Genomic DNA, 27981 nt, shown 5'->3' with positions numbered 1-27981 from the left:
TGAAAAATAAAGCCATGCTGATGTTGTCCGTGATTAACAAAGAGATCACAGCCAGAGCAGATATAGTGAAATAGACTATTTTATTGCTGCACACATGCTTACACATTTCTTCTTAAATATAATGTTGCTCTGGTAAATTTTACAATCTTCTTAACTCAGCAAGTGGCTAGTAGTAAATAAAAAGGACAGAGGCAACAAAACACAGAAAGGACACTGGCAACAGAAGAAAAATCAGAAGGTTTTTATTTTGTGATAAAATTATTTGCAGCAAGAATAAAGTGAATTCAAATCTAAGTTTTGTCCTGGCTCATCTTAATTAGAGAGCTTGCCTGCATGCTGACCATCTGCTTATGCACGCTTTTGGATAGCCCTATTTTGCCAAAAGGGACGGGGGGAGTTAAAGGATCCCGAATAATTGGACAATCTGACAGGCCTCACAGATGTGACCACTAAGTGCACGCAGACAGATGAGGCATTTGCTTGGAAGCCCATGTGGACTCACACTGCTGGGGAGGCAGATCAAAAGGCCACGCTGACCTTTTCTCCCACATGTACAACTGCAGCCTCACTTGCTCCACGCTTAAGGACGCAGGAATGGAATTATTCAAGAGCAGCCATATGGAAAATGCTTCCCAGCACTGCTGCTCCTCCTCTGCCTTCCTCCTGCTTTGCTCACAGCCAGTGTCCTTTAGCAGCTGAGGAATCTGCAGAGAAAAGCATTAGCACATTCCTTGATAATCCTGCTTCTGCATCTCGCTCAGTACAAGCAGAAGGCAAAGGCCACGTCCTGTTCCCTGGTGGCTCCGTGCAAGCCTTGTGGGCTGTCACAAACCACTGCTGTGGAAAGCTGACTACAAAGATGTCAGAAGCGGAATTTCTGCTGGAGGAGAAGAGATGTGATAAACTAAACATCCTGCTTATGTTCAGTGTTATCTTCAGCCATATATAGAAGAGAAACACAGGGGAACTGAATCAGCTGCGTTAAGCTGCTGGTTTTTGCAGCAGGCTTTCATGAGCCTGACACTCCACTCAGCAAGAAAACAAGCAGTTCTTTCACCCTTCTTCCTCCAAAATATATGGGACTTCCTATTAAAGCTTCCTCAACAGCCCTTCCCCTCCCCATGTTCACGGAGATACCTTCATCAGTACAGCTGCGCTGGGCTCTTTGCTGGTCCTGTCAAAGACACACTGGGCTTAGAGGTGGACATGGAGGTACATTCCACAAATCACACAACAAATGCACAGCTCCTCTCCACGTCACTGTCCCAAACAGAAGCACACTCCTGCTGCTTCCATGCAGCAACACACCCCTGCAGGGACACACCCTCACCCTAGTATGACTGCAGAAAACAAACCACAACAACTCCCTGCACTTCTTCACAAGGGTTTTGAAACAGAACTGAAGCACAGACTGCTTGAGTAGACCTGCCACCACCATCCCCTGCCCCAGAGACTTGATCTGCAAGAGACACCACTTAAACCCAGATGACAAAGTGCATAAGCATCTGGAGTTCAGTTATATCAATGAACCTCATCCCTGCTCCCCCCACGCCAGCTCTATCCCGAGCTTCTGTTAAGTGCAACTCAATCCTGACACACGATTTTGCCAAAGACTGGCTTTCCCCAAGCACATTGGCCAAAGCCCAGAGTCCCCTCCTCAGAATTGAGTGCAGCCTGCTTAGTGCAGGTGGTGCCCACTGCCTGCCCATGGACCTGCCAACAGCTTCAGTGCAGGACAGGCACAGGCAGTGAGGCTGCAGCTTTCACTTGCTATGGGGTACCAGCCTCTTACCTGGTGAGATTAGCAAAGAAGGGAAACCCATCATCCCAATACATCCACACCTGAAGCAAGTCCCTGCCAAACCCTGGATCTCCAAACTCTTTAGCCATGAGAGGCACCACCACCATTACAGAAAACAACACCCTGAAGCTGCAGGGGATCCTTGCCCAGTTCCCACATCTCATAATAAAACCACACCTGAAACAGTGTATTTCAAGCTCTTGCCTCATGAAGTGACCAAAATGATTGTACGAGTTGGTTATGGCAGCCCAGAGCCTGTGCAGGATTCTCCATGTGCTTCACTCAATGCCTCTTCTCCCTCCCAAAGCACAGCACGGGAAAGTGTGCCCAGCATGTGCCCTGGAGACCTGAGACTCTCCCAACACACCATTCCAGAGATGGACAGCTCCAAGGGCAGCCTGTTTGGCAAGGCAAGCTTTATGCAGGGTTATCAGCTGCTGATTAGTGCCAAGGAGAAGGAACACCATCACCCTCATTAGGAATCCAGGCAGACAACACGAGATAACACGACCTACTGCAGAATACGGATTCAAAAACATTCATTAGTACAAACAGTGAATTTCCTGGAGGACAATGAAGCTACATGGCTCAAGGCTGAGCAAAGCCAGAAGGTCGCAGAGTGGGACAGCAGCCCTGTGAGAGACCCAAAAGGCCCCTTTCCTTTTAAAAAGGATTTCCAGTGACCCCTCTTCCCAGACCCACCAGCAAGTCAGCCTTGCTCTACCACAATGAACAAAAATAAAGGGAAAAGTGCTGTTTCCAAGAAGAAGGTGTTTCCTTCCCCTCTTAAAAAGGGCTGCTCTCCCTTCTTTTGTGCATTGAAAGCTGCTGCTTTCTAAGAATGGAAGAATTCTGGTCTCTACTGTATTCCCAAAGATGCTTGTTCAGAAAGCTTTTAAATTCTGAGCACTTCAAAGCAATGAAAAGCTAGGGAAGACCTGGAAATCACTTTGTTTTGGTTTTTTTCCATCTAAGTACTAAAATAGCAGGTGAAGACAGTGCCCTCCACATAGCCAAGTACCTCTGTGTCCCTGTTAGGGAAGCACTGCCCACTTCTGCCAGTCTTATAATGCTGACAGTGACAGTGCTGAACTCCTTTCCCACATACTTATTAAGAGTTTAATCCAGTTTTCTTCCTCTGCTGCTGGTAATTCAACAAATATTCTGGCATGAGCCAGTTCCAGAAGTGTGTTGTTGAACCACAGAACGGGATGGGTCCTAACCCCAGGCAGTAGGAAGTCCCCAGAACAGCTCCCTCACCATTCCCAACAGCTCACAGTCTCCTCTCTGCACTGTATTGTACAAAGGAGCAGCTACTGACTTAGGCTGAGCTTTGGGAGCTATTTCTGAAAGGAGAAACAAAAAAACCACAAGTAAAACCAAACACAAACCAGAAATGCGAATGTCCAGACACAAATAAATTAAAAAGAAACCACGCCTGAAAGTGGATGGGAAGGAGGACCAAGAATGGGAAGCGGGACATTCAGACTCAGATGTTCTTGCACTCCAAGCCAGCGCAGCAAGGGCTGTGCAGCTGCATTTGACAGGCAGGGTTTGCACACATCAGCATTCGAGCCCTATACTGGCCAGGAGGTTTTCTAGAGCTTCAAGTTTCTGGTTGGCTTCCTCAATGGCACTGTAAGTCTGCACGTTGCTGGTGATGTGGAAGCGGATGTCATCGACCAGAGGGATGGAGTCAGTCTCCTGCCGCTCCTCCACAGCCTCCGCGTTCTCCTTCACAGCAGCTGCAAACTCCTCCAACTCCACCAGCTGCACCAGGAAGACAAGAGAACCATTAGGAAGACAAGAAGACAGGTAAAGAGATACCAGGGGTTGGGATAATGGTCTCAGACAGTTAAGGGATCCCACAGAAAAGAAAAGAATGCTAGAGTACATGGAGACCCAAGTCTTCCTACAGACACCACTTGAAGATGCAGCCTGCCATCCATCCAAAGGAGGCACTAATACCCCAACAATAAACAGTCTCAGCTGCAAGCAACTGCACCTCCCACAATGCCCTGTAACACCCTCTAACTAAGCATCCCTGGTTCTGGTATTGGGGCACGGGCACATGCACAATATTCCCCCCAAAAAGCCTGCCTGGCAGGAACCAGGAGATGTTGCCAGACACTTTTGGGCAATGTCCTGTAGCAGAGAAGCCAGGGAGTGCTTGCGCCTGTTTCAGAACTGGGAGCCACAAATGACTATCCCCCCTTGACTCAGCCTCACCACCACCAGCATGGCAGCTGCTCTGCTCTGCACTCAACCTGACAGAATTGGGTCACCCATGAATGATTCTGTATCAGGTTCCCCAGGAACGTGTGGTGAGCTGAAGGGTGAGAGGCAGCTTCCATCTGTCTATGCTACTGAACTGTGCCTGGGCACAGCAGGTTGCTGAGCCTTACTCTGCTACCACACTGACAAAATCTCTCCCTGCTGCCATCAGTGCATCTCCACAGGATGCTGGCAACCACTGATGTCTGAACATCAGCTGGGGTGGCTCTGTCTGTGCCAACACCCTTAAGAAGGCACACTGCCAGTGCTGGGTCCAAGGACTCCCACTCAAGCTAGAGGTGGGGAATGCAAGGGGAACATACAAGCAAAGCCATAGCCTGATGACTACTTGGGATATTCAGCAGCTTTCAAGCCCTTCTTCAGAAGCCAGACTATGGGTACAGGCTATGTCTGTCATTCCCAAGCTATACACTGAACAAAGTAACAGCCCCAGAACCACTTCCTCCATTGTTTTCTCATGCCAAAAATAATTTCACACCTTTCAAGCTACAGGTGAAAATGTTACATTCCCATGTGAACTGTACAAGCCATTTATAAAGATCTGTCTCAGGATAAAAACCCTTCATAGATGCTAGTTTATCCTTCCATATGGCAACTTTCTCCAAGAGTCCTGAGACTAAGCTATAATCATTCAGGATAACACTTAAATGGAGCCCCATAAGGAAAACTTCAGTGTTAAATTCATTACTTCTTGCTGTTTGACAGCAAAGTATACCCTGAGCAAACCCCTACTATTTGATTTGTCATCCTCGAGGAGATTAGAGGTCACATTGATTTCTCCTATCTAGAGCATCATGCCAGGAAGAATTCCCCCCAGCCAACACCAAAAAATATTTCCTGCACAGAGCTCCCCTACACACCTCTTTGGGTTCTCCAGGCTGCAGCTGGTGTATTCAGGGAACACCATGGCTACTCTGGGCACAGTGGCTGAAAGTTCAGTGAAAATCACCTGCCCCTGGTAGTTGCAAAGCTTTTCGGGCAACTTCTCACCCCACATTCCACAGGGATGTGCTAGACAGGGACCAAAATTTGGCTTATTGTGGTGACATAAGGTACTGCCACACTCCTCCTCCTCTGTCCTAACTCACCATGTGCTTTGCTCCTTAACTGCTGCTCATTTTCAGGAAGCACATTAATCCAGAGAGGACAACCACTAACTACAGACCAAAGTACAACCATTCAATCTGCTGTCTCTGTGGCTCAGATATAGGGGCACACGTGGTCACTGCCATGGGGAGTGTTTCGGTACCTTCTCGATGATCTTGGCCATGTACTCCGTGCACTGGTCCTCCAGCCGGGTCAGCTGGAACAGCTTTGCAATCCTCCAGATGCTGATGATGTTGTCCTCGTCGAGGATCTGTGCCAGGGCCCTGCCGCAGAGGCGCTTGAGGCCGGGCAGCAGGTACATGTCCGCCACACACAGCACGTCGTAGGCGTTCTCTGGGGACAGCTGGCAGTGCACAGAGGGGAGTTACTGCCCAGTCCTCAGCACACTGCTTGTCACTGGAAACTAACGTGTTGTTTGGCCCATTACTGGACAAGTGCTAACTATGGAGAGACAGGAGCTCTGTCTTTCAGGCTACGTCTCCCACTCAGTCACCCCAGACGAATTTAAAGTGCAGCAGGGAGTTTCTCATGCTGCAGGTAACCCCTGTAGCTAAGCTCAGGGCTGTGCTGAAACACCAAAGTGCACTTGGCTGCTGAAAAATGTTCAGTGTGACAGTGGCAGGAGGTTGCTTTTACTAGACATACTTCCAAGAGACAAACAGAAGAGGCTGGCAGGACAGAGAACCTTGTCCCCACATTTTTCCTCCCATTTTATACTGCTGGACTCACATTTTGTGAAAAACATGCAAAATTCTCTTAAGTTTTTTCCTCAAACTGGTTCTGCTAACTCAGCTAGCACAACCTCCCTGGCAGAGAGGTACACTCAAGGACAGAAAACTGAACACAAAATAAACTGTAGGTGAGGCCCACCTGGGTAAGAACATATTTTGCACATCAAATACTAGTGGAGCTCTAACATGAGTTCCGACTGGACTAAATTAATGCACCAGATGCTCAAACTGAAACTGTTGTGAATGACCTTTAACATTTTAAGGCTCTTGAGAAAGAGGACCACCTTCCCATTTCCCTCTTGGGTACTTGCAAGTGATCTGAAGATAAAAAATGTTGTAGATAAAGTTGGAGACACCACCTCCAGCTTCACTCAGCCTCTTCTCCCTGGCTGGGCAAATCCTATTTTCGTCAGCCATCTGCGTCACTAACCTGGAACTAGAGCCTCTCTGTTCCTGCTAATGTGAATTGCAAAGAGCTCAGTTACCCACACCCACTGTAACAGTGGATCTGCAGGACACAGCATGCCCTGGCTGCGGAGGAGGCGAGGACCCTTGCGTTTAGAGACCAAGCCACACTGCTCTGGATGGAGGAATGGTAACTGGTACAGCCTGGCCCACTCTCTTGATAACTAGTGAGCAGCAAACACACTGCTGTGCACATCTATACCTAGATCCAGGGTTGTTCCCTCTGACAACTACAAATAACTGATTTTTTTCTTCCCCCACAGCTGTCTGCATCTGTGTTTGGAGAGACAGCTCCCAGCAAGTGGCCCAGCTGTGAAACACCCTGCAGCAGCTGGGCAGAAGAATGCAAGATGTAGGAGAGCCATGCCATGAAGTCTGTATGCACATGGGGTAACAAAGCTCTTGGGGTTATTAACCAAGTGCTGCTTTGTCCCTTCATAAGCTGCAGGAACCTCAGGAGCTGGAAGTGTTTGAGCCAGTAGTATTGATGGCTGCAGCTCCCAACTACTTCATCAAGGAAAACCTGGCAAATGTTCCTCCAAGAACTGCCCTCGAGCCTACCCAAGTATTCTGATCAGCAACTTGTCTTTGTGCCTGGAACCCTTTATGTCCTCTGCACACTCTTCCCCTGAACTGCAAACACTGTCACTACTGCATGGCAGAGAGACACCATAAATCCTTTGTAAAGAGAAACATAGAACTGAGAGTGCTGATACTCGGCTGGAGAAACACAGGGCAGGGAGAACACTCCACATGTAAATGTGGAACTTAAACTATATTCCTGTCTTCCTGACTGTTTTTTCTGGTAGTTACTCATGACAGGTGAACTCTCTGCAGAAGCTCATATCTTGGCTGCTCGGTTTGAAGCCCAAGCTATGCACCATTCTGCACACAAAACATATGAGTAAGATCCTTTTAACTCCTACACATTATTGTTTGTCTGTCCTCCTGACCCAAGCCCAGACAGGGCACCTGAGGCACCCCTTGGAAAGCAAGAGCTGCTTGGGAAACATCCTTCCTGTGAGTCATCATGAGGAGGGAGGCAGACTGGAGAGGTGCAAGGAAACAGGGTCAGGCTGCAGTGCAGTTACAAGGTCAGGAGGATCTTCAAGCAGCTTTGTTCCCTCTCTGCCTGCCCTTTCAGCAAGTGGCTGAGGGAAGAGTGCAGGCAAGTGAAGGACCTGCTCTCTGGCATACCAGTGGCAGTCCTGCCCTTGCTGCCTGCCAAACACTCTCCCCACTTCTACCCGGAGGTGAACAGATCAGCAGAAAAAAAAGGTCACAGCTGTGTGCACTCTCTGCATGTGCACCCAACCCAGAGCACAAGCACTGCTTGGGGGAAGTGACACTGGCAGGTGCAGCAGCATCTCCAGTCACTGCCCTGATGCCAGAATGCGTTCTGGGATCTTCCAGCGAGACCAGCTGAAAGCATTTGCCACAAAACCAAAGCAGGAAGCTAATTAAATGCCGGGATTTGCTGCACCTTCCATTAGGCTGAAAACTAAGTGGGTGAGGGCTCTTTTGTTACTGCCTGCGATACTGAGCACAGCAAGGCACTGGTCTCCCAGTGGAACCTTTGCCCACCCCAGTGATTAATGACAGTGGAAATAATGACTTGCTACAAATGGAAAAGTAGGCTGTGATGCCAAAAGTAAATAAGCAGAATCTCTCAACCTATCCACATCTCCAAACGTGTTCCATCTGCCATCTACTGGCAGCTGCTTCCCTTATCTCTCCACGGAGTTCAAGAGGTAAAGCTGCAAAGCCCTGTATTTATCACGTCAATAAACAGCGTGCAACCTAATTTCCACATTTTTATTATGGGATAAAAGACTAGGGATTTGCTTCCTGAACATCATGCACATGAACTACAACCCTGCCTGGCTAACAGCGCATCCCAGTATGTGGATCCCTGAGACACAAGTGAGGTAGCACAGTAGGCCAGTGAAATTTAAGAATATACATGCACACCCTGCTCCAGATTTAGAAAAATACTGAAAACACCTCAGAGCTAACCAGCATTGGAAGAAGGACCAAGGCTGGCCTCACCTCTGTATCATCACTGTAGATGTAGTAGAGGACCCGGATGAAGATGTCTTCTGAGATGTTGTGGAGAGTCACCACAGGGATGCTGGGCTGTGTCTGTAGCTCCTCACTCTCACTGAAATGATCTTCAAGGAGGGCTTTGAAATAATCACTGCGACCACAGAAAAATGCCTGGAGAGGAATGAAAAACCAAAACACTGGCATCTTGCTCACTGCACCAAACCAAAGGGCACTACCAACTTGGTGTCAGAGCAGCTCAAAGATATTTCAGAAGTTCAGATTCTGTAACTTTGATTTTCCCTACATTTTGAAGCTATATCTCCAATATTTTTCCATACCTTATTCAATCCATACGTACCCTCAGAACCACAAACACAATTGGTAAATTCAAGAGATTCGAAATTAGCATGGCCCTACGGCAGGAGCTTGAGTTGAGGTTGGATCTCAAAATTCATTCTTACAGTTGTTCATCTGCAGATCAAACTTTCCTTCTCCAGACACTGAACTCATAAGCCAGCAGCAGCAGATTTTGCAGCTGTGAATGCTGTAGCTGAATTTATAAATTTATCTCCACACGTCTGCAAGAAAGGCAGGCTTTGCTGCTTTGTTAAATGCTTTAAATGCAGTTTTCCAGCTGAATCAAGGCTGCTACTGCAGAGTGTATCCAGCATAGAAGGAGTGGGGGACACAAGTAGACTAGATTCATAGCAAAAAGGGAGGAGAAGGAAGTACAGCACAAGCACATACCTTATGGCACAAGAAGTTGTAATCTTCCACCCGGAAACACACGTCAGGACAGCTGTTGAAGTTGTCAGTGCTGTCAAATGGCAACTCCCCAAAACCAACCTAGGAAGAGAAACCAGAAAACCCTTCCTTTAACACTCCTGCTTTAAACATGCTCAGGGTTCCAAGTTCAGACTTTTTTGTTTTCCCAGAAAATGCCATCCCTCTACTCCCTCAGAGCACCAGAGATGGTCTGAACACAGATTCCAGTGTCCAGAAATGAAGAACTTGCACTGCTAATAAGGGATATTCCTGGTACAAGTTACAGCTGCCTCCTTTATCCATGGAAATTTCCTGGTTCTCCATACACCTTTGGAAAGTGTTTCTCTGCTATCTAACACGTGGAGGTGAAGTTTACCTCACGCAGCAGGTATCGCAAGCATACTGGAGCTTAGGACCAGTCTTTTACAGGGTACATGTAATAATGTATAGATTACATCCATGTATACACCAGTTTGAAATGGTCTGGCTACAATTACTGCCTCACTTGAATAATCCAACATTGCTAAAGCACATTTTAGATTTTTGATTTGCAGCCAAAGATAGTGTTGTTGCAGTATTAATACTCAAGTGAATTATTTTAACAACAACACACCTCCACCCAGTCCCACATGCCAACAATGACAGCACACACCAAAAAAAACCCCAACCTGTTTGCCGTATTTTTTTTTTAAATTGACACTTCCAAATATTTTCCCTTTCACCTTATTCTATATACAGTGTAATTCAACTGTAAAAAAAAAGTTTATATTCACAGTCATGCAGCCAAGACAATCTCTGGAAAAAAAAGTTTCCTCTGGTTCTTGCTTTCCATACACATGCCCCTGGGGTACCTGGGACAAGGAATTTATTCCTGCTGTCTTTCATCCAGGAAAATTACATCCCAAATTTGCACCCAGGAAAACCCTGAGCTGACGATAAAGACCAGACTCACAATAGCAGACTGTCCATTTCCAACCCACCTGCCTCCAACCTGACTTTCAGCTCTACTGAGGAGCCAGATGACTCTTCCCTGCTGAGCTAAACAAAGACACAGACTGGAACACACTGGGTGGGAGCTCTCAGCCAGGCTCAGCGAGGTTTCTCACAGAACAGGTTCTTGGATGTGGCAAGGCACCAAGGTGGCAAAAGCTCACACCACCACTGACCATGGCAATCTGGACTCATTTACCACACTCTTTGTCCACAGCAACAGTTGGCAGCTTCTGATTCCTAATCACAGGGGAAGTCCAGTGATGCAAATCTTGCACATGGCTGTTGCAGTAATGCTGACTCTCCATAGCACTTCTCTACTGCAGTCCTGCTCCACAGGGCAACTCTTATTCCAGAAGAGATGCAGCAATTCAAGGAATGTTGCCCACCAGATCTATCACCTGCTTTTCATACAGCTGCCACACAAAGGGCACCTCCAGCACTGAAGATGAGATGAAATTGTCCCATTTGTAGATTCCCCAGGCTGCTATTTTACTACTATCTGTGTCTCATGTTTCAAGGGTTTGGTCCTTGGTCCCAGCCAAGGTCCACAGCCTCACTCTGTGGCAACGTGTTACAAACACCAGTATCATGATGCAACTGCCTGTTCTGTTTGCCTTGCTGTTCTCCTCACCCTATGCGCCCACAGCTTCCACATCCTCTCCTACAAATTCTGACGTGAATCTGAAGGCTGCAGATCTGCAGACAAATCCCAGGTAAAACAAACCTAGCAACAAACTTTGATAAGATGCCACTCTGTAGCATAGGAATATTAATTGAGATAAACACCACGTCTCCTACATGCATCCCTTCTTTGCTTTCCTTTCACTGTCCAAAGGTAAATATCTAAAAGGAGTCCATCCCTTTGGAATGGACATGGGAGTTTTATTTGTCTCAGAGTTTGTCTCCTGAATTACAAATTCCTCTGGGCTCAATTTCCTGCTTCTAGCCCTGCCTGGTCCCCACTCTGCTGCTCAGATTTACAAGGTCATTTTCAATTCCTATTACAAAAGCAGGTTCATGTCTTTGTTTCTCCTATTCAGCATGAAGTGGCTTTGCAGAATTTTCCCTTTTACTCTCCTTTCAAGTCTCTACTACTTCTACTCTCCTCCCTTGTCATGCTTGAGGAATCTAATCTCCTTTGCAGGATCTCCCTGCAGAAAATTGGCTTATTCCTCCCACTACCCCTATTCATACAAGCTCCTTCACAGGCCTCTGTCCAGGCAAAGCACAGCTGCCAAAGTCAAGTATTCTGCCCAGGAAGCACAACACAGTCCAGCCTACAAGGTGCAAACACATCCACAGTAACTCAATCACCATATAGAAATACTCTCAATACTCTCACTCTCCACCATCACATGTGGAGGACCAAGTCTTTGCTGCTACAAATTTCCTATTAGAGCTTAAATAGAAATGTTGCTGGAGGCAAAAACATACAAAACAAATCAGTGGCAGCAATTTGTACCTTGGCCAGATTATCTCAGCAAGAAAATTGTAAATAAATTACAACACAAAATACAGGGGTTGGTGATCCAAGAGAAGATTAGCAGCTCGCAACCAGACGCAAGTGGATTGGATACAAAAAAAAACTAAATTGGAAACATGTTGTAAATATTTCAGTTAATCTGCCTTTGCCAAACAGGCAAAGCAAAGCACAGGAGTCATTGCCACGGACAAGCACAGTACACAGGTGCAGACAGACAAGACGGAACCCATCTACTCGTTTCAAACTGTTCTTCCTATGCATTATAAGATAAGTTTTACCCCAAAAGTGGCAAACGGTCACTTTTTTGCAGCCACACCAAGTGTCAACATGGATGGAAAGAACAGTATTTATTTCATGGCAAACTCTGGCCCTTTTAAGTCTGATTTCATCTTAGTTTGGAACATAAGATCTCAGTTAAAAGGTAATTGAAAACAATTACAAGGAAACCATGTGCCTACAGTGTCATATACTGGAAGCCCTGGAGTCTGCAACTCAGAGGTCACCTGGCAGATATGAAATGAAGAACCAGGCAGACAGTGGGAAGCCACATGGGTTTTGACAGTTGCCTGGCTTTTCACGGTATTTTACTTAAATCCGTCACTGCTAAATTTTATTGCAACAAACTGAGGAAGCAGCTGTTGTGGACAGAAAAATCCTGGCCATTACTATTTTAAAACAAAACAGAGACAACAACCACACTTGTAAAAGGAAACATTGGGGAAAAAAAAAAAGGCTTTCAAACACAAACAGGAAAGAGAAACAAGGTACCAGAATTATAAATGTGTTTGAGATTTCAAAGAATAGACAGCTATCACTCCAGAAAATAATAATGAGCTGTAACTGGATATCATTATTGTTTCAGCCATGTAAGATATCACTAACTGTGAAACTGGAATGCACAAAGTTTCCTACATCATCCAAGTATCAAAGACATTACATGCAAATTATTTGTTTATACTGAAACAGAAAGCGGAATACATCCCCATTTCATATAATATGGCATTACATGACATGCTGCAGCTCAAAATGTTTCTTGCCAGATTCTGGAAATGCCGGCTTTTATCCAGAAGCCAAATACCTATTTTGTTCTGCATAGGCTGGAAAAAAAAAATAATGTATGTTTCTCTTGAGAACTTGGATGTCTGTGTGTGACTATGCAGTTGTTCCTGACATTTTAGGTTACACAGTTTGTATACTATCCCTTGTATGGCAGCAAACCCTGCAAGAATGAGGATGTGCAATGCCTCTGTTCCAGAACAAAGGTGCCCAATTCACAGAATTTAACAATTTGAAAACAATAGAATAAGAGATAAATGGCAAACAAACAAAAACGAACAAACAAAAAGTACCTAGAGAGAGAAAAATGGGAATCTTTTAGAATTTATCAGTCTTAAACAAAGCACCCACACTTGTGTATGGCACACAGATTCTCTAGTGAGCAGGTGTGTGTGCCCATTCCCTCTTCACTTGTACAGCTGTAATAACTCTAATGCTGCCTTCATGCCAATCAATGAACACAGCAAGGAAACCACAGCTCACAATTCACAGCACTGTCAGATGATTACATTATTCCAAGTTTCCTCTTTTCCTTCCAGCTCCTATTCTACATGAAAGAATTAAGAAGGAAAGTGTTCCTAACTCTAGAAGAACAGCTTAACAGGAGTATGCCATCAAGGTCTGGAAACAAGCAATCAAACAGGAAGTATTCTTTTTATTTGTGAAGTGACTTAAAAGGTAGGTAAATCTCACTGTTTTGGGGTCCGTGATCCTTTTTTTAATTCCTGGGGAGGTAATCTGAAGCTTATTTATAGTATCACCTCCCTTTAAAGCCTGCAAACATACAGAAAAGCATATTGAAAGCCACAAAAAAATGTACAGCTATTTGGAGGAGGCAGGTTACACAGGAGAGATTTCTAAATCGGTAGTTGTAAACTTGATGGAGAAAAACTCACTCTATAGTGAAATATATCTGAAAAAAGCCAGCACAAAACGTGTTGGCTTATTAAGGTAAGAAACTTTATCCATGTACACACACACACACACACACACATTCTCACTCTCTCTGCACCAGGCAGGTTTATTTGGCAGGGAACAGAAAGAGAAAGGCAACAAAACTTGCTACATCACTCAGTCATACAACCTCTGGGCACAGCATCCACCTAAAATGAGTCCATGTTATTAAACACAGCGGTTGGTATAAGAAAGAGGAAACAAAGGACATACAAAAGAGCAAAATAAATCTGCTGATATTACAGAAAACACCAGATGCAGAAAGAATGAAGAAAAATAATAGTTTTCCTGTTCTGCAAATGGGAGAGAAGATCTACATATACGATCCTAACTAACAATATGATGGTATTTTAACATAGTGATCATCAATCTGGGGGGCTATTTCTGAGGGGCAAGACATAGTTGGGAAAAGCAGATCTATGGCCAGTCAAGTTAAATTCTCTTCAGAGGGACTCACACTTCTGCTGGAAATATTATCAGGGTTTGGAAGCACCTCTCCATTGAAGTGTGTCAGTTCCCAGCAAGCAAGCCCAGCAAGCCATTTTCCACCTATATATCCCTTTGGGTACCAATGCCTGCTGCTACAACATTTCTAATTCTCAAGAAGGATGGCAAAGAGAAGAGCTGGGGGCCTTGTCCCATTGTATTCAATGGGGAAATCCCCACCAACCACATGGAAAGGGTTCTATTTACCAAGATCCCCGCTGGGGGGAATATCCAAGGGGAAAGACCAGCACTGACAGCCTCATTATACAATTTTATGGCATTTCCAAGCAATAAAAGCCTTTCACCATTTGGAGCACCAGGAGACAAGCAAGCACTGAAGCCTATATAGCAATGATGTGAGTGGACACAAGTGAGCAGATATCCCAGCCCCACAGAGCCCACAAGGAGTAGAAGTGCTCCCTACCCGCAGTTCAGCTGGCAGGGCGCAGTCTGCCAGGAGAGCCAGATCTTCCTGCAGCCGGCAGTTACCTGTGGGCTCAATCGTCAGCACTTTCACACAGGTCCCTGGCTTGGAAGAGACTGGAAGAAGCAAAAAAACAAAAGAGCAGAGATGCCTGAATTCCTCTACAAACATTCTCTCCCATTTAGATAAAAGACACTCCAGGAAAACCAGCGTTATTGCTGTTCAGCTTTTACTGCAAAACACACACAATTTTTCTACGCACACACACATTCAGCACCCCTCAGTACAGCCAGTGAGCAGGGCTAGAAGGGGATGCATGTACTGTTGTCTCTTCTCAAACCTCCACTGAATTCCTTATGCTGGAATATCAACTGTGGGAAACAAAGTTGTCACAGGCACATTTCAAGCCCAACTTGCTCTTTGGGATCCACGTCATCAATTAAGGACCATGGATCAGGTTGCCCTGATCCCTGTAGGAGCCACTTATACACTGCCCTCCCCAGTCAACCACTCCTACAGCTGACAGCATCACCTAAGGTAAAGCCCATGCCAGGGAGTTTTTAAGTTAATCTGCTTCCATGCCTCTCTGCTGTCACGTGCTTTCCACTGGGTCCCATTTCAGCTATGCCATCCTGATTTCACTGCAGAGAACAAAGGGATTTATTCTTGTTTAGTCAATGAGTTCAGCAGGTGCGAGTCTGTCCTCTACTCTCTGTTTGTAGATCCCTAAAGCACAAAGACCCCAAAGTACCCAGACTCCTGCATGTGCCTGAACTAAGCATCACTATCATCAAAGAACTCAAACAGAGCCTTCAGAGACAGCAACTTCATTTGTCTTTTTCAGACATAGTGTGGCTTCCTGTCTTAACAAATCAGCCTACACAACAAAACAGCCCAAAAAAGCAAAAATACATGATCATACTTCAGTGGTCTTGCTATGACTAAAGTTGTTGCGGAGCTCACAGAAGCCAACTGTAACTTCAAACCAGTGGCAGCCCAAAATAGACGCACTGTGATACAATGCTGCTGCCAGCAGAGCCTTTCCTGTTTCTGGCTACTGTGCTCACCACCTCAGGTTTGTTCCCAGGTCAGCATGGTTTGAGGGGAGAACTGGAGCATGTAAGACATTCAAGAGTCCCTGGATACAAGGAAGCATGTGAAAAAAGATGGAGCACCACTGGAAAACGCAAAGTTGTGGTGAGGAAGCCTTAAGATACTGTTGGGAGCCAGAGAGACACAGGGTTAAGTCTGAAGCATTCAGAAGAATTTCTGACAGGTATGATTCACCACATAAAACCCCTCACAGGTGAATCACGCCACCTTGAGACCTCATTTCTCCTGACATTTTGCACAGCATTACATGAGCTCCATCAGATGACTCCATTGGGTCGTGGGCGAAACAAGACCACGATGTGCCACAAAACAAGATCTCCACCCCCTCCTCCACATCACTGCTGCACCCTTCAAATATGCCACCACTGTACCTCTCCATAGGCTGCATATCCCAGAAAGATTTCTGGAAAGGGAAGGATAATCTACCAGTACAAAACAGTCGGGCACCATGATTGCTATACACAAAGCTTGCCAGCAAGGAGACAGGCTGCCCTGTTAGCACGAAATCCTACCCTCAGATAGATGACTTCCAGGGTAAATAAGCTAAGAGGAGGCCTGGTACCAACACAAACCAGACTGAGTGCATTTTCTCAAAGAGCCCTGACCACTTATACATCAGCATGAGAGAAGGAAATGTCTTACTTCGCAATTAGAAATTCTTCAGGGCAGAGAGAAACATCTGTATTTCTGTAGTACTTATTGTAACAGTCACCGGATCAGGCTCTGTAAGTGCTAATGGATCCAGCAAGCTTTAAGAAGGCAAGGCAAAGAGCTCTTCTCCTGGGATGCACAGAGCATCTGTGCACTTTCCCAGTGACACAAAAGAACAGTGATTTTTCTGAGAAGAAAATCTATTCAGACACTGCGTTTTTCAAATCCAAGGGCACAGCATTTGGTGTCACACAAAAATCTTTCCTAACAGAGACAACAGAAATCAAAGTTGTGAAATAGGAATAAGCTCCTGGCTGCCAGCAAGCAGCAGGGACCACGAAAGAGGAATGCAAGAAAGACAAATGAAGGGGTTTCTGAGAAAAGCAACATAAACAATGCAAGGAGCTGGAGGGAATAACCAGTGTGGTTGAGCTTGAGACTGGGTTTCCTCCCAGTCTAGCACAGCTGTATAGCACTGACCATCACCTACCAACGTATCAGCTGCCTTGGTTTTCCTGGTCAATACTTTGTAGTGTTCTGGTTACATTGAGCCAATGTACCACAAAATGTAAGAGCCACAAAAAACCACACTAAACTCCCAAAACCTACAAAATGATGCCACACTCAGATACATCTTCCCAATGGCACAATTAGCTACAACCACAGATTCTGCACATCCAGTGTCTTTGCTACAAAGGCAAGCATATCAAATTTGCTCTCACCCTTTTCGCCCTAAAACTTGCTTAAGTAACTGCAGAACATTTATTTTCTAATACATGCACTTCTAAAGGAAGAATTATGGCTTATTCTGGACAAATTGTTTGAGCTCTTCCAAACACTGCAGTAGTTTTTTCTTGTTATAGCCACAATGTACACACAAGGGAAAATAGGCAAGCATTCGCACCCAAATATATCTCAGGTGCAACAGAAGGCACTGGGTCATCCTCTTCCTATACTACTGTCTGTGCATGCCAAGATACTAAGTGCTTTTGAAATACTGATTAACTCTAGATAATGAGATTGCAGACACTGCAATTATCCAGTGGAGCTGCAGAGGCTCGAGTTCATGTTGTTTTCTTGTTTCAGCTTCATAATACAGAAGCAAGACATGACCCTGCTCTACAGACCTGAATCAGAGTTCTACTGCACAGCAAGCACTTGGAACAGGCAGAGGTTTCTAACACATTCAAAGGAACAGTCATGCTTTCTCAAGTGCCAGACACAATGTGATCTAAGATCTTTCCAATTTTTTAACTTCTGTAACTCTTACATATATGCCTTTCTGCAGAATCAAGTTTTCCTGGCTTCCACATGAAATTTAAGAAACAAACTTTTAACAGTTGTTCTATTTCTTTGAATCCAACCTGTCACAAATAAAAATCAAGCCTAGTACTTCCATCGGTGCTTTAAACCACCCATTGATTGTCTTCTGTCAGGCCTCAAAATTGAAAAACTGTTCCCTCCCCAAAGAACACAGAAGTTAAATGATTTGTCCAGTGCTTTTGTATTTCCAAGTGGAGCTTCTATCTAAAACGTCCAATTAACCTGAAACTTTACTTCATTATTTTCCATTTGAAAACCCACCAAGAAGTCAGCTTTTTTGCAGTTCAAAAATTTAAGCACCTTTTCCTTCCACAATATTATATGAGATTTTAACTAAATGAATTAAGGTGGAATGTCTCAGCTAGATCCTGGGAGAAAAAGATAAAAAGGAAAAAACAGATCTCCAGCATCTCACGGAATTACTCTGATATCAAAAGATGACACAAGATCATTTTGTTACCTGATTTCTGAGTAGTTTTTATTTTATATTCATTCACCACTCCCCTTTTCCGCTACTTATTTAATACAAACTGATACCTTACAGTTTTTATAGATACCAAGAAATGCATTTCTAACCTCTTCAGGTCCATGTTTACATTTGTGTTTATACAGCAGAAGTAAGACCTGTGACACAGCTTCCATAAGGACTTGCACCCTGCATTATATGGCAACAGCTGTACCATGATAATCTTGTACCCCACCACCACCAAACAACTACACATGCCTAAAGAGAGACCTGCACATGGTAATATCTTCCATGTGATTTGCAGATGAGGAACTTCTTGAGCCAGAAGTATTCTATCAGTTATGCTCTGCAACCTCAGGAGGCTGAACAATCACAACTCGTATTCAAAACGAAAAGGTGGAACACGTACACCCCTGCCTCTTAGGTCAGGGAAGAAGATGCTATTGACTTTAAACTACAGACTGGAGTCTCTTCTCAAATCAAAATTAACTTGATTAAAGTAAAGGAGTTAACTCAGAGCACAGAATGAGAATCAGAAGCTTTCAGCCTGAAGGTTTTGTTATCCAGTAATTTTTTCTGCTTCGTGACTAACACCACTTGTGCTGTTTTGATTCCTCTTCACGTGTCCCTTAGCTTGATTCCAACTGTTGGTTTTCATGCAATAAGCTTATGTCATGATTAGATCACAAGTTATTTGGATAACAAAAAGTCCTTAAATAGAGTATTGTTTCATTTAAGGTTTGGCACATCCACGTGTTACTAATATACACATGTTTTCAGAAATACTTCTCTGCTTTTAAAAAAAGTGCTGTATCTCCCTCTGCACCCATTTTGGGCCAATTATCAAAAATTTTACTTTGGTTAGGGGTCAGATAAATGCAGAAAATTACTTCTAACTGTATATATTTTATCTTTCTGGGGATTTAAACAAGCTCTCTGCTGGAAGACACTTCCCAACATATACTCCACCATGCTGAATTGAGTGTCTGGCAACCACAGCAAAGTCCTGCTGCCATGGCTGCTCTACTCTAAAGAAAGCATTCAATATAAATTATAAACATGCATATGTCAGAAACCACTACAGCTGCCCTACAGAAAGGCCATGACTGAAAACTACCATGCAAACATGGAAATTCCACAAGAGAATCATTTTCTGGAAGCCCCAAGGACACCATGAAACATCCACCATCACACTTTCCTGTTTCTCCCTGAAAGGGCACACAGGCACAGCAGAGACAACAGCAAGTCAAATGCTTACCAAATTCATAGACTTTTTTACATTTGGTCTCCAAATCATCGATGAGGTCCTGCAGCCGACACTGCTTGGCCAACCTCTTGCAATCACTGACATACTCTACATCAATATCCAGACGACCTGTCAAGAAGAAATGCACTCAGCTCTCTTAATCCACAGGACTTAGGTGTAAAAATGGCAAAAAATAAGGTCTGAAGACTTGATGACACAGAAATTCAGTAATTAGATACACTGCCTCACTTTTCAGCATCCACTCACAACTCAGTCCCAGAAGCTAAGACTGGGTATTCCACCACCACCCACTACTTAAATCAGTAACAGTTTGGCATTTAATTCACATTTCCACTTTCCAGGGTTTACCCTAATAGCTTCATTCAAGTGTTCAGAGACCAAACAGGCTGTACAAAACATGTCTAATTCTCTCAGAAAATCAAAAAACAGCAGTACAACAGCAGCAGGCATGACTGCCACCACCACTGGCTACCCAGCTTTGGGTAAGAATAGACTTCAGGCTCACAAGTTTTCATCTCAGGATCTTTTATAATCACTGAAAATGTGGCAAGGAACATTTCTGAACACACTGTATTGGAAAAGAAGAGCCTTGAAGACAATGTTATTTTCTGGCACCACCTCCTGGCCTGAGATAGTTCAGCACTTAGCATGCCTACAATACAGCATTGGGCATTTTCATAGAAGGTTTAGGATCAACTTCTGTTCAGAAAAAATACCGGAAAGTAGTCAAAGCATTCAGCACACACAGCTCAGGTCTGCCAAACTGAAAAAGTCCTACATGGGAAACTGGCTTTTCACCACCTTAGGATACAGTTATACCAGATGACAGATTTTCCTTCCTTAAGTTAGAAATACAGTCTCCAAATCCATCCAACCAATCAAACCAAGCTGATTTTTGTTTTAATTGACTGTATAATTACTGGCAGGACAACAACTGGCAAAAGGTACAAACATCTTGGAAGAGCTGGTGATTGCTCACATTCTCCCTTTCTGCCAGCAGAGAGGATTTGTTGGCGACTCAAGCACCCAAACACTGCTGAGTGCAAGCCTGTGCCACTCAGTGCAGAGGCACAGACAGCTGCTCACCAGCCATGTACACAAACACAAGAGGGTAAAGTCATTTACCTGTGTATAGATACTGCAGAAGGGCACCAAAGGCTGCTGGGTTAATCTAAAATAAAACAAGAGAAAGTCACATTTGGAATCACCACGAATTTAACCATAAGTTTGAAACATGATCCTGAACAAGTAAAAAAAAAAAAAATAAATATTAAGTAAGAACTCACACAGTGCATCTGATTTTCTTGCTCCCCATATAACTAATGCTGCCACTCCACCTGGCTTACACAGCTCCTCACTGTCTCAACTGATACCAATCCCTCAGGTACCTCAGGGGACAGGACCTGACTAATGGAAAAATTCCAGAGACATGGTTCTGTAAAATACAGGCTCTGTAAAATACAGGTTTTTACTGATCATAAACATTTCCACCTCTTCCTAATTCCAGAGAAAAGATTTGTTCTTGTACAAAGAGAGAGGAGAGCAGTGTTCTGAGAAACTGGAGTTATGTTTGTCACAAGAGGATTTGCACCACCAGAGTCAAGTTACACAAATGTGTGCCGGAGTATGGGTGGTTAATGGATGGAATGCACTTATGGCCTATTTAGTTCTTGTTGCAAAGGCAACAAAAGGGACTCAATTAGTGCCAATTATTGAGGTGATGTCTTCACCACAGACCACCTGTCCACCAGGAATTAGACAGACTCAACTCATCCCAGAGAGGGGTCGTGACGCAGCTGGCAGATGGTAGCAGCTACCTGCTACTGCAATTAATTAAGATATGTTTGAGCCCATGACAGAGGGAACAAAGGGGAGGTATGCAGTCTGCAGCCTTTTGTTATCTCAATAAGATGCTATTTTACTGCATGAAGTGCCTTCACAAGCCCTTCTCCTCAACTAGGGTCATTCTGAGCCCCAGGAGCTATTCACTGTGGAAGTTAACCCTCAAACTGTCCTTCCTACTCACTTTCCTCACCCAGGTGGAACAGCAAAAGAAAGAAAAGAACTGGAAGCACAGCCTTGCTCACCAGTGGGTGCTTCAACACTATCATGTTCTTCCCCTTCCATTTGGTCTCAAACATCTCTGCAAAGTAGGCGCTGCGAGCGCTGAGGATGCAGCGGTGGGCACAGAAGGATTTGCCATGAACGATGAAAACAATGTCACTCTGGTAACCCTGCTCCAGCAACCTGCAGGAACACAGAGAAGGGAAATTCATTGCAGCATGAAAAAGGAGAGAATGGAGTAACACTAGTGGGGAACATGGTACAATTAGGTCTAAATGAACAAATACCCCCGGGCATTGCAGTCTCTCTCTGCCCAGCGGGACGGCCAGCACAGGGCTGGTCCTTCACACACTGGAGTGGGATGTCTCACTCCCTTCCATAGCTCAAAGGAGTTTTGTTAGTGCAACCAGGCGGCTGGAGAATGAAACCTTCCTGCCTTAGGTGAACACCTGAATGCTGGGAACCGATTTTAAAGAGGAACTAGTTGCCCGCAAGCACATCTTTAAAAGTTAGTTCTGCTTTTAAATTGTCAGATGTCAAAAAAAGCACTGCAAAAGGGCACACTTTCAAAAAGAACTACCCTGCTACAAAGTAAAATGCAACTTTCCTGCTCTCGGGCACTCTCAGTGTGCACACTTTAACCATGTAACAAATAGGAGAGGACTTGAGGTCACCCACCCTCAGAAGAAGGAAGGATGTGACAGGCATGAAATGCAGGCAATTACCACATCAGACGTGAAGCCTTGTTTATGCCTGCATGCCCATACCTTCATTCTTTAAAAGGAAAAAACCAAAACTGCTACTTCCAGAGTTTACAGCAACCATCACCAGTGTTTCCTAATGCCCATCAGTCCTTGCATATATATCCTCACAAACATCCCCAAGAGGTCAAATCAGGTGGACATCAAGCATTATACTCCTTCTGGAGAGCTGGACTGGGGCATAGAAAGGTGTGGGGTCACACACAGAGATGTTGTCAGAGTCTTGAATGCTGATCTCAATCTCCTGCCACTAGAACACCCTTCCTTCTAGTGTCTTGCCCCAAAGCGAACAGAAGCATTAGGTTTTTACTTTTTTCCCCCCAACTGTTGCTCTTTGTTTCAATTTTAACACAAGGTCTGCTTGAATGAGAAGCAGAAATCGGTGCATTTTAGCTTTCATGTATGCTCAACCCTGCACCATCTGAGCCACAGTCAGCAGGGCAGTGATAAATCACTCTACAAAATTCTACTTCCCTGGAAGACAGAATCTGATTTTACTCAAATAAATGAGTTTCCTTCCTCTCCTCTTTTCAGATTGTCAGATCTTTCCAGGACTTATTAACACTCCAGTTTCAAAGATAAAAAAAACCACAACAAGGTTTTAACATCTGTAAGTCAGTAAAAAAACCAACCAGCAAGTCTGTAATAGTATCAGCGTAGACAAACAGCAAGAAGAAAAGCTTGAAACTATTCCTCTACTCCTGAGCAAGTTAGGCTGCCACTCAAGCTCTAGTACAATGTGAGACATGCAACCTTCAGAAGTATCTTAATAAAGTTTAATAACCAAAAAAAAAGGATTGGGCAATGTCACTGTGAGTCAGTTTGAGGCTTCTTAAAGTGCTCTGTTTCACAAATGAGAAACATTTTATCAGTGTTGAAAACTTCAGCTTGCAAGTTATAGTACCTTCAGGCCTGAAACTTAATTTCAGTTGACATACTATTCTAAATTGCTGATGTGGTTTTAGGGATCTGATTTTGGTTTGACAGTCAAGGATGACACCTTAGTGCTTCTGCTTTATAAAGACCAGCTTTCTGTTGACTCTGGACTCTGTACCAAGTCACTAGAGGCTATGCACACACACGCCTGGAGATCATCCCTTAGGGCACAGAGGACATCCCTTAAGAAGCTCTACATGCCCAGGAATGAGAGAGGGTACTGATGAGTTGCCTTTCAAAGCTGCCCTGAAAAGAGCGCTCAGGAAGGCTGACGGGATGCTCTGCACACGCCTCATGTCCTTACCGCTGCAGGAAGACATCATAGTAGTCCCTCTTCATGCACTTGGCTGTGATCTGTTTGTACTCCTTCAGCAGCCGGCGGATGGCGTCACTCAGAGCTCCGTACAAACAACGTTCCCCATCAAAAGTGTTTGCCTCACACTTTGCTCCTGTAAAACAGGCACAGGCCAGCAGGCACAGTTAGATCCTTCTCCTGTGTCCCCAGATGGTCACTAAACAAATATGACTTCTGGCTGCTGACACAGTTCACTGTGGTCCCCTCTGCTGATGAGCATATTTACAAAAACTGAGCTTCCCTCATATGTGTACAACCTAAAGCTGCTCTCCCACAGACGAATCCCTTTCTGAAGAAGTCAGGACTTGTTTAAACTGACCCGTGTAAAAAGCCTCTCAGCATGGCTCCAGCAGTGTTCTGGGAAGACAAATCTCACTGTACTAAGAGTGTAATCATTTATTGGACTGTTAAGAGCTCTTCCTAAAAAGTATTTCTGCTTTGTATAAGATGGGGGATGCCTCCTTAGGTTAGAATCTGCTAGAAATTTGGAGGGTATTTGCATTTTCCTATTTAGAATTACACAAGTGGTTGATTAAGATGCTGGGAATGCAGTAGAAAACCAAACCTTTTGAGATGTGACTGCACTCTGGTTCCTCTGGCAAAACACTATGTACGTAGGGGAATTTAGATGCTGAGAACCAAATGGGCAGGCACTTTGCCTGAAGAATTGGTCTTGCTTTGCTTGAGATTAGCAAAATCCCTTGCATTTCACCATTAAGTCCTGCTTACAAAGCCAGGCTATCAATAGAGTACAAGAAAGTTTTACACAGACAATTCTTCATATGAAGTACAACTCTCAGATCAGCATATTCCCAATACCATTGCACTCTCACAAAACATCAGCTGTGATTTCAGAAAGTCATGCTGCCTTGAGCCATCACAGACAGCTTCCCTTTCTGTGCATTTTCAGGATTTCAAGCAAATCAAGAAATTTCAAGCAATTTCAAGAAGCAAATTCAAGCTGCAAATGGCCAGCAAAAGGGACCATGAAGGTGTGTGCAGGGCTCCCTCTGTAGCCCAAGATCGCTGATCAGATGGTTGGTTGTAACAGAAGAAGTTTCCACAAGGGACAGTTAGAAGGACACACAATCCACACGGACCAGAGAAAGGTACTGCACCCATACCAGGACACTTTTGCTCACCATTGGCTAGAAGATACCGTACAAGCTCCTCGTGTCCACACAGGCAGGCGTAATACCTGACAACAACAAAAGAAAATTAGAGATGCAGTAGGAAGTAAATTCAGTGTTTTGGCACATCACCCCACACAGACCACAGCACTGAGCATCCCTGAGAAGCTTAGGAGGCCAACACCTCATAGGAGTGAGGAATTGCTACTGAATAGCACAGAAGCTGGACCCCAGCAACAGACTAAGCAGGATCTGTTCCCAGCAATCCTAGGCACTGCAAGGAGATCTCAAGGTCCCAGTATCTTGTCAAGGTTCAGCATCTTCTGTTGCACCACCAGCTGCCAAATCCATCCTCATTTTAAAGGAGATCATTTCATGGGCACTCAGCAGTCCACTGAATTCTCAAAAACACTCCTTGCTCCTTCTGTTGTCAGTCCGACTGCTGCACGCTATGCCAAGGAGGGAACAGCACCCACACTGGATGTACAGCAAAACCCACTCCCCTAAGTTCTAGTTACAATGAGTTTTATTTTCTCTTTCACAGTCTAAGCCTTTCATGATTCTCTTGCACAAGGACCTCAAACTGTCCTACTAAATAGGAGAATACTGTAGCATGCATTGCAGCAGCCAAATGTTAGTCTACCTCTACTTTGGGAAGTTATTCTGTACTCTAAATATATTGCAGATGTCTAAATGTACTTTGGAATTGTAGGGAGGTAAAAAGCTCACAGCATGGTCCTCAGCACCTCCAGGGGGATTCCTCACAACCTACTGCATGTTCACAGCCCTGCCAGACAGACTGAGATCCCACAGTCACTTGGCACTTTACCAGGCCAAGCTAAACATGCTAGAATGCCATCGTCTTTGGTGGGGAAAAAGCCTAATGAAGCCAAGAGCAGAGTGCTTAACCCAGGTAATCTGGTCACAAAACCCCACTTCTGAGCATCACTACAGCAAGCCCCAGTCACATCGGGAGACAAAGACGCATTTAGCACAGCACCCACAGGGAAGAGAAGCAGAACTATGTAGCCAAAGTTCCCAAAAAAGCAGAACCTGAGACATTTTGTAACAGTGCTGGTAGCTGCTGATGCAGAGAGAGTAAAGGAGCTCTGAAGGCCCTACCCCCCGCCCAGCCAGTGCTCCAGGCTGCAGCACTCACAGGGGTGTACTGTCCCATTTATCGCGGACATTAATTTCCACATCTCGCTGTTCAAGAAGGTATCTGGAAGAAAAGGGAGAGAGCAAAGTTACAACTTCATGCAGCTACTCACTCAGTCACATTCTCCTCTTTCAGAAGATGAAGATGTAACTTCAATTTCATAGAGTAACTTCCAAAGGTATGACAGGACCATGCACTGGACTTGGGGAGCTGTCAGCTATGGCTGAAGGGGCATCAGCCAAATCCTCAACCCAAAGAATGGTGTTCTACAGCATGGCCTGGCAGCTCCCTTCAATCTTAAGTGGAGCACATGGGGGAAGAGGGGACTCAAACCCATCTCTAACAGGGCAGCAATCCCAAAAGAAGCCTGAGTACTTCTGCAGTACCTTCATATTCCCCAACAATACTCCCAGCCTAGATGCTTACAAATAAATGGCCAATTTTACAAGGTCAAGGCTGGACTCCCATCCTGCTTGTGGCTCTTCCTGACAAAAGCAACAACATCAGTGTCACTCCAGACTGCTCTTGAATCCTGCCACTTCCTTGTCCTGCACATTTAGGCTAGATCAGATGCTGTCAACACTCCCTCTCTGACACATCTAGAAGCCGGGCTTTGCCTTGCAGACAAATCTCCTGCACAACCTGGGTCTTGTTACAGCCTGTACTGCAACAACCACATGTTAAAGTCCCTCTCAGCCTTCACCAAGACTCTCAAGTCTTGGTTTTTTATCACCCACCACACGAGTCCTCCCTTTCACTCCCTTCATCTTTCTTGTCTAGAACTTCAGGTTCCTCTGACCATATTCAACATGCCAAGCAACTCAGCTCCTTTCTACTCAGTCCCATGTGGTCAATCTGTCCCCTCTGCTCTGACAGCATTCTCAGACTCTCTTTTCTGCACCATTATGTCCATACAGGTCATCTTAAACTTCTGCAAGGCCATCCCTCAGACCCCTCTTTCTACAGTAAACCTGCAATTCACTGCTTGCAACGATTTAATCGAACACAATCACAACAGATAACAATGTTCCCCAGACCTTACCTATCTGCACACTTATCTTTCAGTAGCAAGTACCCTGTAACAGAGGTTGCTTCTGATTATCTGGCATATCACACACTAAGAGATGGAAGAATCAAGTGGGATATAAAGGTGAAGAACAGTTTTAGATTCAAACCATGAGACGCAGGAAAAGGACCTTGCATTCACCCCGCAGACAACAAGCCCATCTGCCTCCTGATCCAAAATCACTGAAGTTAAGCTGTGCTGCTTCGAGATGAGAAAGGAAACTTGACCTGAAATTTTCATATCCCCGTATTTCTCAGAGATGCTCCCACAGTCTACAGCAAAAGGCGTCTAAACATTTCCATGACGATTGAGTCCCAGGGATCCAGCTTCCTACCAATACAAATACCATTTCCAACGGTAAAGGAAGAGCAGCTGGAGAGGAGCCTTGTGCAAGGACATTTGCCACAGGCAGCATCCACACCCACGAGTACGCAGTGTCCGTCCGACACTCAGACACCTGCCGGAATCGGGCACACCTCACGCGAAGCTAAGCACCCCGGCAAAGACCCGGTGCACACCCAGCTCCTGGGGTGCAAACAAGCTGCATTTCTGTACGACAAACAAGCGGCCCTTTCCGCACCTCTCACCGCGGCCGCCCTGGGGAGCCCCAAGCCGGCGGCAGCCGCCCTGGGGAGGCCGGGACGATCTTCCGGTAAACACGTCCCAGCAAGGCGAAGCCGCCCCGGCAGGCCCGGCCCCGCTCGCCCCGCTGACCAAGGCGGTTACAGGCAGCGGCGGTGCGAGGGACCCGTTCCCCGGCCCGGCCCGACCCGGCTCACCGCACGCGGCTCACGTCGCCCTTCTTGCAGCTGGTGAACAGGTCGCTGGTGTCCATGGCCGGCCCAGGCCGCGGGGCGGCGGCGCCGCATTGACGCGGGGAGCGGAGGAGCGGCCGCGGGGCCGGGCCGGGCCGAGGGACAGCGGCGGCGGGGCGGGAGCGGCGGGCGCTGTAAACACGGCGGCGGCACCGCCCGCCCGGCCCAGCGCCGCCTCCGCAGCGCCCCCTGCGGCCCGGAGGAACAGCTGCCGGCCGCGCTGCGCGGGGACCCGCGGAACCGCGGCCCGGGACAGGGGGAACTGCTCG

General features: G+C 45.5%; 1 protein-coding gene across 1 annotated transcript; it reads right to left on the bottom strand.

Moving 5' to 3' along the window:
• Positions 1–61: 61 nt before the first annotated feature.
• On the bottom strand, positions 62–27814 carry ABTB1 (ankyrin repeat and BTB domain containing 1). The gene is made up of 12 exons (XM_032120956.1): positions 27677–27814; positions 25832–25894; positions 24685–24740; positions 23492–23636; positions 21514–21673; positions 20552–20597; positions 19418–19534; positions 14607–14722; positions 9193–9291; positions 8449–8616; positions 5346–5546; positions 62–3571 (listed from the first exon to the last, which is right to left on the bottom strand). Exons 1-12 carry the CDS (start codon positions 27730–27732, stop codon positions 3365–3367), a joined length of 1434 nt encoding a protein of 477 aa, XP_031976847.1. The 5' UTR covers positions 27733–27814; the 3' UTR covers positions 62–3364.
• Between the last annotated feature and the right edge of the window lie 167 nt (positions 27815–27981).

This window comes from Corvus moneduloides, chromosome 11 (genome assembly GCF_009650955.1).
Source record: "Corvus moneduloides isolate bCorMon1 chromosome 11, bCorMon1.pri, whole genome shotgun sequence".
NCBI lineage: Eukaryota > Metazoa > Chordata > Aves > Passeriformes > Corvidae > Corvus > Corvus moneduloides.
This window is presented reverse-complemented; position numbering and strand designations above follow the sequence as displayed.

What these genes read in the sequence shown, in the direction of transcription:
- ABTB1 (XM_032120956.1), bottom strand. Translation starts at nt 27,732, where the DNA reads ATGGACACCAGCGACCTGTTCACCAGCTGCAAGAAGGGCGACGTGAGC. An exon ending in TAGTGTTGAAGCACCCACTG is followed by an intron (nt 20,598 to 21,513) that starts GTGAGCAAGGCT and finishes GTTTTATTTTAG; the next exon opens with ATTAACCCAGCAGCCTTTGG. An exon ending in TCTGCAGTATCTATACACAG is followed by an intron (nt 19,535 to 20,551) that starts GTAAATGACTTT and finishes TCTTCTTGACAG; the next exon opens with GTCGTCTGGATATTGATGTA.